At 34.1% G+C, this 14,359-nt stretch overlaps 1 protein-coding gene across 6 annotated transcripts; it reads left to right on the forward strand.

Annotated features, from left to right (window-relative positions):
- Positions 1 to 1,561: 1,561 nt before the first annotated feature.
- LOC106056858 (uncharacterized) lies at positions 1,562 to 14,147 on the forward strand. Of its 6 annotated transcripts, none has more exons than XR_008776971.1 (6): positions 1,562 to 1,712; positions 3,540 to 4,198; positions 4,729 to 4,862; positions 5,980 to 6,101; positions 6,582 to 11,938; positions 11,982 to 14,147. XR_008776971.1 is itself a non-coding variant. In XM_056024032.1 (5 exons), the coding sequence occupies exons 2-5, from the start codon at positions 4,018 to 4,020 to the stop codon at positions 7,708 to 7,710; spliced, it is 1,566 nt and encodes a 521-aa protein (XP_055880007.1). In that variant the 5' UTR covers positions 1,562 to 1,712; positions 3,540 to 4,017; the 3' UTR covers positions 7,711 to 14,147. The 6 variants fall into 6 exon arrangements, 2 of the variants coding, with proteins under 2 accessions (XP_055880007.1, XP_055880008.1); XR_008776973.1 differs by having other exon boundaries at positions 6,582 to 11,915; XR_008776972.1 differs by having other exon boundaries at positions 6,582 to 11,846; positions 11,893 to 14,147.
- The last annotated feature ends 212 nt before the right edge of the window (positions 14,148 to 14,359 follow it).

Raw genomic sequence — 14,359 nt, forward strand, 5'->3', positions numbered from 1 at the left:
ATATAATATATATATATATATATATATAGGCCTATATATATGTGTGTGTGTATGTGTGAGTACGGCCCGCCATTCCTATTTTTTTTCTAATGCTGCCCTACGATACAAAAAGAAGGTTGCCCACCCCTTCTTTAGAGAAACCTAAAGTTACAGATATTTTTTTGGTATGGTAATAAGATATCCTGGATACAATGATACTCGATCTTATTACTTTAAAAGTCTTTTAATTTTTTTATGAAGCTATTATAGTGACCAGATTTTTTAAACGAGGGCTGACACTCGCTTAATTCTTTCAGCAATGCCTTGAATAGGCTACTGCAGGGGAATGAATGTTGGAGGCTATTACATTTTATTTTTAAGCACATCTAGATACTTTTTAGCTTGATGCCATGCACACCATGAATTAAGCTTTATTTTGTTTTATATATAGCCTATTTAGTGAGGAGTGCAGTATTTCCCGTGGCTGCGCAGCCCCATTGCAGCTGTGACCTACATATTTGGCCACATCCAGGGCAAGCATAGCCATTGTTCGCAGGTGGTCGATTTAGATTTTCTTTTCGCCGTCTGCTTTTGTCCTCGGCAGCGGATTTTCTTTTGGTCTCAAATGTGTATCCCGTGGCCTTCGTGAGTGACCTCCAGCTGTCTCGTTCTGAGGCCGCACGCAACCAGGTGCTCTCTTCTATGTCAGCCAAGGAAAGTTGAAGCCTAAGCTGGTCTTTGAAGCGTTTCTGTGGGGCGCCTCTGTTACGTCGACCACCTATTAGGCATTTTAGCTCACCAAAAAAAAGACTGCCTTTGGCATGCATTCGTCTCCCATACGGGATACGTGCCATACCCAGCGTAACTGCCGGGCCATAAGAAGTCCCTCTATACTGTCCATACCGGCGTTTGCAAGGACATCGCTGTTTGTAGTCCGGTCTTGCCACCGTATGTCCATGATAGAGCGCAAGCATGTTTGGTGGAAGCGCTCAAGAAGTCTTAGTTGTTTTCTATATAGTGTCCATGTCTCAGAGCCATATAGAAGGGTTGAGAGAAGCACCGCCTGGTAGACATTGATTTATGTAGGCAGGCGGAGCGATTAGTTCCGCCTAACTCTCGCCTGAAGGCGTCCAAAAGCGCTACTGGCCATGGCCAGACAGTTATCAACTTTCCTCGAAAGTGAGGCGTCATTTGACACTATACTACCAAGATCTAGATCTAGAATCTCTGCTCTCTCTCTTATCTCTAGCCAGTGCTAGTCTACTAGCTCTGTCTCTAGTAGTTTATAGTCATATAGATCTCTAGATCTTGGCCTAGACTTAGACTACTGCCCTTCCTAGGTCCTAGCCTATTATATTATTTATATAGAGAGTAAGAGTCAGTAGAGACAGAGACACAGTCACACTGTGTCACTATATAGATAACTATTTTTAATAATGATAATTCCTTTTTAAATTAATCTAAATTAGATTGAGTACTTTGTTTGTTTCGTAAAACTATTGAAAATAACAATAGCATTTTTTTTTTAATTAAAGGGATGCAACTAGCTGCATAATTTAAGAATATCCTGTAAGTAGACTAAATTATATCAACATTTTGGATATGTTTACACAGGAACTAGATTAACTAGATTTTTACTAGATCTAGACGTCTAGATCTATACATATAGATCTACTAATTACCCTACTAATGGTTTACATCTAAATATTAAGTCTATCTAGACTAAATTAGAGGTATTATATAAGATAAGAAGAAGATTTTTTTTTAAAGTTTAAAGTGATCTTTTTCTGTCCATTTGCCATTTGATTGAGAAAGTAATTTTGTAACTTGGAGGCAACTACACTGTAGACATAACTGTAGTACAGTCTACACTACACTCTACACTTAGTAACACTACTAGATTTATTTATGTTTACTACTAGATCTAAGTACTACTGTAGACTGACTAGTGACTAGACTCCCTAGTGACCCTAGACACTCTAACTCTAGACTCTAGTCAGACTCTTTCTCCAGACCTAAGACTAGTCTAGACAACGCACAATCAGTGACAATCATAATTATAATCATAATGATAATGATCTCAAAGATAGAATAATCTTTGAATTATTTTTATTATAATTTTGTCTAGATTCTAGATCTAAATCTAGATTTAGATTTCTAGTACAATCTAGATATTCTAGTCAATAGTCAGGTATGAACTCATTCTGATAGTATAGAAGTAGAAGAATCACCTAGAATCTAGAATTTATCAATTTATGACTCTTCTACTCTACTTCTATACTATTAATTATCAGTAGATTTATATAGATCTAGTGACATAGTATGATAGTGTGTCTCTGTCTCTACTGACTCTTACTCTAGCCTAACTCTAGGCTAGGTAGGGCAGTAGTCCTAAGTCTATGCCAAGATCTAGAGACTACAGAGCTATACTAATAGAATTTAAAATTAAAACTACTATATTATTAGAGACAGAGTCAGTAGACTAGGACTAGAGTAACTAGTCTAGACTATCTAGACTGGCTAGAGATAAGAGAGAGAGAGCAGAGATTCTAGATCTAAATCTTGGACAAAAAAAAAGGGCTGTGAGGTTTATCTCATTCTCAAGAAGATAACTGCCCTAGTCCAGCCAACTTAAGAAAACTACAGTACAGTCACCAAATTTAATGAGGGTAGCCAAAAGGGGTGTTGTGGTTACCCTCCCCCTCCAATACAAAAACTAAAGCAAAACTATAGTTACCATTTTCTACCAGTCGCTGGACTCCATTAATTAACTGCAGTGAATAGCAGATTTGGTTTTTGATTTTTTTAGCGGAACATTTTTAGGCTAATTGCACTGTAGTATGACTGTAGATATCCTAGAATGTGCACTTATAATGTCTAGATCTAGATTAGTAAGAAACTAGATTACTCTGTAGACTTCAGAATTTAGAATGTCTAGATCTAGATTAGTAACATCATTGCCATTGGTAAAATCACTGAACTTAAGGACAGAAAACTAAAAAAGAAATTAGATCTAGTGTATTTATCTGTTTGTCTCTGTGTCTTTTATTAGATGAACAGTTCAATTGATATCTCATTTAATAGTGTCATTACATACAATTCATTTAGATACAACGTTTTTGCAAGTAGAGCTAATCAGTTTATTCCTTTACTTTCTTCCCACTTAGGCCGTAATTACAGTATAATCTATTGTTTTTTTTTAATGATTTAATTCTTTCTTTTTAAATACGGGTACATTATAAGCATTGGTTGATGTTTGGTATTATATAAATTTGTTCACATAAAGGAATATCAATATAATATCTCATTTTATTGAAATATTTTTGTTTAGAAATCACCAAAGTCTGTCAGTTACTTTTTCACATTAGCCTTAGCTTACCTTAGATAATTACCTGTAAACGGCAAACCTGAAGATGAAGCTTACAAAACACACTTAGTAAATTGAAATTCAAAGCTTTAAACTTAAAGATTTAAATGTACTTTTAAACATTTAAGATTTATGTTTCAATAAAAATATCCTGCATAGCAAGCCTTTTATGTGATTTTTTTTTCTTTTTCAGATGATTGCAGTTTCTTTAGTAAAAATTTAATTTTAGATGAAATAATAGTTTAAGTAAACTGGTATAGATCTATTAATAAAGAATTAAATAAAAATAAAAATCCAAGGTTTGATAAACAGAGATAGTTCACATATAACAAATGTTTCAATTGAGTCCACCACTAATAAATTTGAGGAATTCATACAAACCAAATAGCAAGTTGTTAAAAACTTTTGAAACCCATGCCATGGTTCAACTTTGAACTACAAAATGCTCTTTGTAGCTTTTTTTTTTAAATAGTAACATCTAAGGCCCTTCTTCTGGAAAAATGCAGAACAGAACAATGCCAACTAATAACTCAAAAATGTTACTGGACTTGAAATATGCTGTACTAGAAAGAAGAAGGGCTCATCTACTGTGTAGAATGAAGAAGTTCATGGATTGGAATAATTACAATGTGTAGTTTTGAATAGCTTGAAACAAAGATACGTATACAGCCATGTTTCATTCATCTCACATTCATATGCCAAATCGGCATCGCCAGAGGACTGCTCTCCGAACCTTCTTCCCATCCTCTTCATTTAGTCCGCCTGATTCAAAAGAACCATTGCGTAGAGGAATTCTGTTTTCCAGTGTTGCAACAGTTTTGTTGCTAGTAGGAGCAATTCTCACTTGGTTAGGTAATATATAGTTGTTGTTGAATGAATCATGTTAAAAGAGAAATTAATAGAATGAGAAATTATAGACCACCATTGCTTCATAAATTAGAACAAAAAAATAAAAGTATGTGTAATGATGAAAGAAAGAAATAATGGTCATAGGGCCAGGTGACATCATATGAAAAGGAAAATTGAAAATGCAAGGAACAGAATCCCTTTCATTTTTGCCCTTTATGTCATGTGATATTTAGCATCTATCTCTATTTTCTTTTATTCATTAGAATTGTTATAAAAGCATAAAGGAACAACATTTGAATGTATTTATTTATAATATTTGAACATATAGTAGGAACTGATTTAAACAAAAATGAAAATGACTTCACTTGTTTATTGGTATCAATTCAATTCATAGTCTGATTTATTTATGGCTGAAAATTAAAAAGTGGAAACAAGTTAATTTTTAATTAATTGATATTCAATTATTTATTTGTTATATATTGATTACAGTTTTACAAAATAATAATAATAAAACTCTATGTACATCAATTTAGGTTTCAATGATGTGTTTGGTGGTAAAATTTCTATGACTGGACCATTGCTCATTGCATTAGCATTGCTCATGTTGCTGTTGTCCTTTCGTCAGTTTATGTTGGCACGCAAGAGAAACAGGACAACTAATGTTCAGGTTAGAACTTAACAAAAAAAAAAGGACCATTGTTTCAGTTAGAAACATGTAAATGCTAGAGATATAGGTCAGTGTCTAAACAAAGCACAGATGTTTCAGTTTAAAGCATACACACTTACACATTTTAACTCTTTCTCTGCGTGATTATTTTTCACTTTCTTAAAGAATTATTCACTTGGCTTATTCATCCTCGCTACCATGTTAGGATTAAATTTCAAAAACTTTTTTGTTTGTTATCAGAAAATATTATATTTAGTATAGTATAGAATTAAATGAAAATGCATGCCCTTTTTATATGAAATTAAGTATTATAAGGACAAACATTATTTTAATTTTGGATTAAAGCTCACCAACTGTGGACTAGTTATAGAGGTCTTGAGACTGAAAAAATTATTTCTATGATATTTATCCATATTTACACAAACTTTATAAATAATAGCATGAAAATCACTTAAAATGGATGTTACTGCCATCAGAAAAAGCACAATTAAAAAAAAATAATTTAAGCCCCTGTTTAAAACACTTCATATTTAGTTAAAACATTGTGAAAGGAAAAAATTCCAGATGCTTAGCAAGGGGAACCCATTAAAGATTAGATTTTAGGCAATTAAAACATTTAGGGGAAAAAATAAAACAAAGGGGTTTTAAAGCATCAACAGCAAGAGCCTTGATCCAACAGAAAAGGCCAACGGCCAGTACAAATTGATGATGGAAACTTTGTTCCAGAGAGAAAGAGTTAATGTTAGAGATATATTAGAAAATTTTCCAGTTAGAAACTGATACGTTATAAATGATTTACTCACTTTAATGTTGGGGCTATAGATCAAGGTTGATTTTGAAATTTCATGATATGATCAACACTGGGGAGTGGGGTAGCTTGGTTTTCGGGTTGCTTATATTTTTGGCAAGTATTTTTTTTTTTTTTTCATCTATGAAAGCATATTTAGCTTGTTTTTTTTCTTCTACAAAATCTTTGTTTTCTCTTAAGCATGCCAATGATATATATTCCCCCCTCTCCAAATTTAACAATCCTCTTGCCCAGATGTAAATATAATCTAGTCTTCTAAAATAAAAAAAAACACATGAAGATATTAACATTTTTGCTTGAATGAACCAGATGGAAACTATGAATTCAGGCAACGGCATACCAGCAGGTACAGATCAGGAAGATATGAATGGAACTGCTACTATAGTTGTTGAATCATGGGATACTGATGAACCTAATGTTGACCCAGTTAGGTAAGTACCTCATCTCTGAACAAAAATAGAAAGGGTAAAAAATAATAAATATTGTAATGGAAATTTTTTTTTTTTTAAATATTCTTTTTGAATACACCATTTAGTCCATTATATAATAATATGAGTATAATATAAGAAATGGCTGAACTAGCAATGTAGTCACTTAATTTATCATAAGTAATAACGTTTTTTCAATGTGCTTAGATTTACATAATTTAAATATTTTATTTGTATGAATTAGACATATTATTGGACTTCATTTTATTTTACCATAATGCTATCAGGCTTTGTTGTATTAAACTTCACTGGACTAATTTGTTATGTGTATCATTATATAAACATTAATAGATCAAACTCCATAAATTTCATTTCTTTCAGAGCTTTTGAAATAAAAATTATAAGACATTACTAAGTTTGATATGAGATATTGCTGACAGTTTTAGCTAAATGAAAGCTAAATAAAATCTGTTTTGTTTTCAGGAATCCTGATGAGTTAGCTCCCCCTTCATACATGGATATAGCTCAGAGCTTCAATAGCAATTGTCCAAGTTTCTTTAGCCATGATGACCACAATGAAGCACCCCCAACCTACGAGGAAACATGTGCTGGGCTGAACACTTATGGCAGTGAGACTAGTTTGACTCAGTTAAGCTCAAGGCATAATGAGTTATCTCCTTCTCCTCGGAGGACTGGCCAGCAAGGATTTTTTCAGAATGATCCCTCATTTGTCAGTGGCATCATCAAACAGCCACGAAGATCATCTAACACGCTTTGCCCAAGCACAGCTGTTTCACTAAGTCAGAAACATGGTGAAAACACCATAGCTAGTCAGCAGAACACAAAACCTCTGCCCTCTTCTACAGACATTGTCTCTGAAAATTCCCTGTTTTTACCACCTAGTTTGCCCACAGTAGTTTCTAGTCCAGAGACCAGCAAAGTCTCAGAAGAAGGCAAAGACCTTATTTCCCAGTGGTCAAGAAGATCTTTTTCTTCTATCCCATCATACACTTGTCTTCTGAGTGAATCAGGGGAGGTCTCTGCTCATGTGTATAACACCTCATCCATCATTGAGGAGATGATGCCTACCGAGGACTCAGTTCCACAGGGATCTTCCAACCTACCAACTCGTTCTCATTCTATGTCTTCTGTGCATGTACTACGCCAGGGTGTGCCATATGGTAATCTCAGCCCTACCCAAACACAACAGTCGAACCAGTCTTGCATGTGTCCCCATCTCCCACATCAACCTGATGAACACGCTCCATCAGCTGCAATGGAGATCTTGTCCCCCGTCTCCAACTTGAACTCTTCTAGCCCCAAGCTCAACAGCCCTACATATTATCCACACCTGAGAAAAACAAGTGATTCAAATATATTAGATTTATTGGGGAGTCAGCCTGGCTGTACTGGCCAGCAAAGGCATTTCACAGAATTCCATTCCACCTCCTCCTTAGGGAATTATCAAACAGTTGATTTGCAAGATTCACCATTGTATTTAGGATATACTAATGAGCAGCAAGGAAATTCTGTGAAAGAAAACCAAAAGAAAACAGAATCTCAACAGTCCATTGGTCATGGCAATGTTTTAGATGTACAAGAAACAATATAATCATCTGTATTACACATTCAACAGTCATTGTTCATCTCTTTTTTTCCCATTGACAAGTCTCTATTTTTTTTTGAATTAGTTAAGTAAACTTCCCTTTTAAAATCTAACAGCTGTTGATTTCATCTATTTTAGTGACAAATAGTTTTCAAGGGTTTTATACAGCCACATTTATGAACTGGCTGCTCCCAGGACCTTCTTTAAACCTTAGTTGAAAATCAAACTCACAACCCAAACCTACAAGACCTTCAGCTGGGAAGCCAGTCGCTCAGCCTTTTTGGCCAATAAGTTCTTTATCAGCAGGTGATTTACCTTATTTGCTCACCAAACTTTATTATTCAGTCCTCTATAAGTTTTGAAGTAAATCTTATTTCTTTTGGTTTCAGTTAGCTATAAAGTGTTGGTTCAATAGCTTTTACACATTTTATCCGTCAAATTTTGTATTTGCTTAGTTTTAATTTGTTAGTTGGCTCTAGTTTTCTAAAGATGTCAAGTTTTGTTTTCTGCATACTGATAAGTTCAATTCCTAAATCAACTTCTCTTTTGAAAATCTGAAATTTGATATAACTGTCTCAAAATTAAAGTAATTCTTTTTTTTTAATTTGTATATTTTGGAACATGTATTTTAATTAATTAGAGGCTTAATTTATCTTTAAAAAAACAAAGAAAAAGAATTTTTTCAAATGTATGGTGGAAAGGAAGTGATACCACAAAAGGAGAGACATTTTTTAGGTTTTCTAACTCAAGTATAGCTCTGTAAATTTATTTCTGAGTCAAAGCTATAATAGTTAAACAAATTATTATGAAGCCTTGCTTGTATGAGTTCTTTTATTTTGCTCAGTTATTCATGACATTAACTAATAATAAAAAATGGCAAGTTTTGTCAATTGGAATCAGTAAGTATGGAAAAAAGCTGAGACCAGCCTACTCTGTGAAAATTGATTAGACCAGCCTATTCTGTGAAAATGGCTGTGACCAGCCTACTGTGTGAAAGTTGCTGAGACCAGCCTACTCTGTGAAACTTAATTAGACCAGCCTACTCTGTGAAAATTGATTAGACCAGCCTACTCTGTGAAAGTTGCTGAGACCAGCCTACTCTGTGAAAATTGATTAGACCAGCCTACTCTGTGAAAGTTGCTGAGACCAGCCTACTCTGTGAAACTTAATTAGACCAGCTTACTCTGTGAAAGTTGCTGAGACCAGCCTACTCTGTGAAAGTTGCTGAGACCAGCCTACTCTGTGAAAGTTGATTAGACCAGCCTACTCTGTGAAAATTGCTGAGACCAGCCTACTCTGTGAAAGTTGATTAGACCAGCCTATTCTGTGAAAGTTGCTGAGACAAGCCTACTCTGTGAAAGTTGATTAGACCAGCCTACTCTGTGAAACTTAATTAGACCAGCCTACTCTGTGAAAGTTGCTGAGACCAGCCTACTCTGTGAAAGTTGCTGAGACCAGCCTACTCTGTGAAAGTTGCTGAGACCAGCCTACTCTGTGAAAATTGATTAGACCAGCCTACTCTGTGAAAGTTGATTAGACCAGCCTACTCTGTGAAAGTTGATTAGACCAGCCTACTCTGTGAAAGTTGCTGAGACCAGCCTACTGTGTGAAAGTTGATTAGACCAGCCTACTCTGTGAAACTTAATTAGACCAGCCTACTCTGTGAAAGTTGATTAGACCAGCCTACTCTGTGAAAGTTGCTGAGACCAGCCTACTCTGTGAAAGTTGATTAGACCAGCCTACTCTGTGAAAGTTGATTAGACCAGCCTACTCTGTGAAAGTTGATTAGACCAGCCTACTCTGTGAAAGTTGATTAGACCAGCCTACTCTGTGAAAGTTGCTGAGACCAGCCTACTGTGTGAAAGTTGATTAGACCAGCCTACTCTGTGAAACTTAATTAGACCAGCCTACTCTGTGAAAGTTGATTAGACCAGCCTACTCTGTGAAAGTTGCTGAGACCAGCCTACTCTGTGAAAGTTGCTGAGACCAGCCTACTCTGTGAAAATTGATTAGACCAGCCTACTCTGTGAAAGTTGCTGAGACAAGCCTACTCTGTGAAAGTTGATTAGACCAGCCTACTCTGTGAAAGTTGATTAGACCAGCCTACTCTGTGAAAGTTGCTGAGACCAGCCTACTGTGTGAAAGTTGATTAGACCAGCCTACTGTGTGAAACTTAATTAGACCAGCCTACTCTGTGAAAGTTGATTAGACCAGCCTACTCTGTGAAAGTTGCTGAGACCAGCCTACTCTGTGAAAGTTGCTGAGACCAGCCTACTCTGTGAAAGTTGATTAGACCAGCCTACTCTGTGAAAGTTGCTGAGACCAGCCTACTCTGTGAAAGTTGATTAGACCAGCCTACTCTGTGAAAATTGATTAGACTAGCCTACTCCGTGAAAGTTGCTGAGACCAGCCTACTCTGTGAAAGTTGATTAGACCAGTCTACTCTGTGAAACTTAATTAGACCAGCCTACTCTGTGAAAGTTGATTAGACCAGCCTACTCTGTGAAAATTGATTAGACTAGCCTACTCTGTGAAAACTGATTAGACCAGCCTACTCTGTGAAAATTGATTAGATCAGCCTACTCTGTGAAAATTGCTGAGACCAGCCTACTCTGTAAAAGTTGCTGAGACCAGCCTACTCTGTGAAAGATGCTTTATTTGTATTCCCTTATGATGCATATATCCAAAGTTGGGGCAGATTTTTGCTAAACAATTTATTTGCCTCAGTAGAAACTTCCAAGACAAATGAATGAATGCATTGTCCTATTCTGTTTTTCATTTTGAATTGGTTGTTATTACTAAAACAAACATTTGTTTCTTCCTCTGATCATGGGCAAGTCTTTTGTTTATTCATAGCTTTTGTCTTAGTCTCTTAGCTTGCAACTGAAATTAATATTTCTCCTTTTTAGTTATGACAAATAAGTTGACCAATAATGTAACAGAAATCATATTTACACTAAGACATATGAATTTATACCCCCATCAGACAGTATTTGGAAAAGCTTCTTAACTTTTCATTCTTAAACAATGAGGGGACGTTGAATTAGCCTGATTGTGTACAAGAGATGTAGTTTTAGGTGTGGAAACTTTCTTTCACAAGGTCATTGCTTATATCATGGGAATTAGAGCCAACTTTCATTTTTACTGTTATTTTCATCCTAAAATCCTTGTACAAGGCACAGCTGATTTTATGCTCAAATTAAGTTATAAACGTATTACATTAATTATGACTAGATTACAAATCAAACATCTATTGTTTAATTATAAATGTATTTTGATTCCTTCTATACATACACTTAAATTTTTATTTTAAACCAACGAACCTTTACTCCCCCTCCCTTTGTGTTTGTAAAAAGAATATTTTTTTTTCTTCTTTCACACAACTGTTTGGGACTATCTCAGCCATATTGGCTTTATTAGTCAAATTTGTAAAGAAAAACTTTTGCCAATACATTTGTATGCAGCTGGTTTTGAAATAGTGTAAAATAGAAGGTCAGTTTATGGATTATGAAAATGTATATTAATGTTCAAACCATTTTTTTCTTTGGAATGTTCTGTCGTTAATTTTGTTAGAAATGTGAAATTGTTGTGAGCATCAATTGCGCAGAGCTCATTTTTTTAAAATTTTACATTTTTTCAATGCATTAATTATATTTTGCCTTCAGACCTTTATTATAAAGTCATTTAGAGGTCAGTAAAACTAAAAGTCACTTTATAGACTATTCAAGATATTTGCCATTATAAGAAAAAAAGATTATGATTAGATTTGTTTAAATGTCACACCTTGCTTTGTTTTGTTATAAAGCAAAAACAAGAACTGTTTGTAATTATGAAAAAAAAAAGAAGAAACTAATTTAAATAATTATTGTTTTATTGATTTTAAAGATTATTACTACAGTGTTGAGGGCAAAGAAGTGGGTGTGTTGAGGGCAAAGAAGAGGGTGTGTTGAGGGCTAAGAAGAGGGTGTGTTGAGGGCTAAGAAGGTGTGTTGAGGGCAAAGAAGAGGGTGTGTTGAGGGCTAAGAAGAGGGTGTGTTGAGGGCAAAGAAGTGGGTGTGTTGAGGGCAAAGAAGAGGGTGTGTTGAGGGCAAAGAAGAGGGTGTGTTGAGGGCTAAGAAGGTGTGTTGAGGGCAAAGAAGAGGGTGTGTTGTTGAGGGCTAAGAAGAGGGTGTGTTGAGGGCTAAGAAGGTGTGTTGAGGGCTAAGAAGAGGGTGTGTTGAGGGCTAAGAAGAAGGTGTGTTGAGGGCTAAGAAGAAGGTGTGTTGAGGGCTAAGAAGGTGTGTTGAGGGCTAAGAAGAGGGTGGTGGTTATTTATTTTTTTATACACTGGAAAATCAAACTTCTATTGAATCAAACTACCTTTCATAGCTATCTATGCAAGCTAGAGATGTGGTTAGATTTAAGATATTCAAGTCTTGTAGCTTAATTAATGACTTATCAGTACATTATATTTTAGCAGTTTTCCTGACCTGAATGGATTCATTATCAACTTGGTCAGTAATGAAAAGTTTTTGGTTACTGTATTTTTCCATTCCTTCATTTAAAAAAAAGTGTTCAAAAATTTTTATTTTAAAAACCTAAAATATAAAATGACAAAAATAAGATTTCTTAAGTATAAAATATTAATGTTGAAATGACATTTTTTTTTTAAACAGCATATTAATTTATACATGAAGAAAAACATGTTTCTATTTTTTGTGTGTGTAGAAAAACCCAAATTTACATTGGCTGTTTATTTCAACATTTAAAAAAAATTCTACTACGTTCTCTGGTTTTAGTTTTGGTAGAATTTAGTGGTTCCCAACCTTTGAAGGAGATGTGCTCTTTTTTTTTTTTTTTCAAAAATGAAATTTGTAAAAAAAAAAATTGTTGCTTAGTAAAAAGAATTATATTCTAACGCATTTAGTTTTTTTTGTTTTTTTTAAACGGCATCTACATTTGGTCAACATAAAATCTTCCTGGCCTAAAATGGAGTTCCAATTAGTGATAATAGCTGTACAAATTGTCTTTGTTGTCATTAACCAGTTGAATTGAAGACGATACATATTCACCCAGCTACATAGCACTGAGGTATAAACCTGTATATAACACTAAGGTATAAACCCTACTATGTAGCACTTACGTTGTGTCACTCTTTTCCTGGTGTATGCATTATAAAAATATGATATTTCACATGTATCAATATTTCAATACTTTTGGATTGAGATACAAAACGTCAAAGTTTGTCTCATTTTGGACTTTGATCTGCATGCTAATAAATGATTGAAAAACAAACAAGGTTAAAAATGGTAGAAAATTACACCACGGTTGTTTTTTTCATCTAATAAATCAGTAGATCATCTTATTTCTAGTTGTTTATTGTTTCTTCAAGATAATATTTCAATAAGAGGTGATGTTAATAATTCATCATTGCTGATGAATCAAAGAAAGCCAGCATCCTTGTCAGTGTGTAACTAATATTTTTAACTCCAAAAACTGTTCATTAATTTGATCAGTGGATTAAACATTGTAGTGAAGAAAAGAATCTTGTTTTTTTTTTTTTAAATTGATGTATTGATTTAGTCATTTGTTGATGCCATGTTCAAATCACTGTAGTGTTCATGTGTAGATTCTTAAGCTTGTTGTGCTAAGTTTTCATCAATTGGTTGCCAAAAAAACAAAAAAAATATACACAAAGTTTAAATTTTTTTTTTGTTTGTTTTGTTTGCTTGTTAGTTATGGCTGTGACCTTGGTACATTGTACCACACAAAATATTTTGATTTTTTGACTTGAGATTTATTTATTTATTGAAGCTCTACTAATTGATGTTTGATATTATATATACATGTATTATGATTCAAGATCTATTTAAATGTTGTTTATTCAAACACATATTTATTGGAGAGACAAAGTTCTGTCCACTATCCTTAATGATGTTCTCATGGCCTACTGTCAATTGTTTTTACTTTCTATTAATAAAGATACTATTGAGATTATTGTTATTATAGGGAAGTGTGTCCTTAATTGATTTGTATGTTTTGTAGTTACCTAGTCAATTATTTGATGCTTTTATTTTGTGCAAGCTTTCAATGTCAGAACAGACTATCAAAGATTCTGTGCCTTTATTGAATCGCATCCAACAGAATAAAAACACCCATTTTGCCTGTTCAAAGACTTTATGAACAGAACTTCATTTGACTGAATGGTCTTATTGAATCTTCAATGTCAAATTCTGTTTTTGTCAGATCTTATTACAACCATCCTGGAGTCATTATAGAACTAGATAAATGGATTTGTGAACAGGTTTTATGTAAAATGTCTCTATCCAGTTAGTTATTCTTTCATAGTTTAGCGCCCCCCCCCCCCTCCACCCATAGTGAAAAAGAAATAAAAGGAAGAGAGAAAGTCTTTGGTGCAATCTTCTCAAGTATTTGAATGTCAAAAGTCTGGTCACTTTTAGTTGTGAACAAAATCTGCCTTCAAAGAACAAACATATTTATAACTTTATTTTGTTTCAGCAAATTTTTTTTTGTTTTGTTTTTAATTTATTGTTACTATTTTGTCAAATAAAACTTAGCAGACAAGAGCATTATAATAATGTTTGATTTTCTAATTAATTGGAACATGGCATGTATGATTCAAGATTGACTTTTTTAAAAATAACGTTTTTGTACA

The sequence above is a fragment of the Biomphalaria glabrata genome, chromosome 3, assembly GCF_947242115.1.
Source record: "Biomphalaria glabrata chromosome 3, xgBioGlab47.1, whole genome shotgun sequence".
Lineage (NCBI taxonomy): Eukaryota > Metazoa > Mollusca > Gastropoda > Planorbidae > Biomphalaria > Biomphalaria glabrata.

What these genes read in the sequence shown, in the direction of transcription:
- LOC106056858 (XM_056024032.1), top strand. Translation starts at nt 4,018, where the DNA reads ATGTTTCATTCATCTCACATTCATATGCCAAATCGGCATCGCCAGAGG. An exon ending in AGCAATTCTCACTTGGTTAG is followed by an intron (nt 4,199 to 4,728) that starts GTAATATATAGT and finishes ACATCAATTTAG; the next exon opens with GTTTCAATGATGTGTTTGGT. An exon ending in ACAGGACAACTAATGTTCAG is followed by an intron (nt 4,863 to 5,979) that starts GTTAGAACTTAA and finishes TGAATGAACCAG; the next exon opens with ATGGAAACTATGAATTCAGG.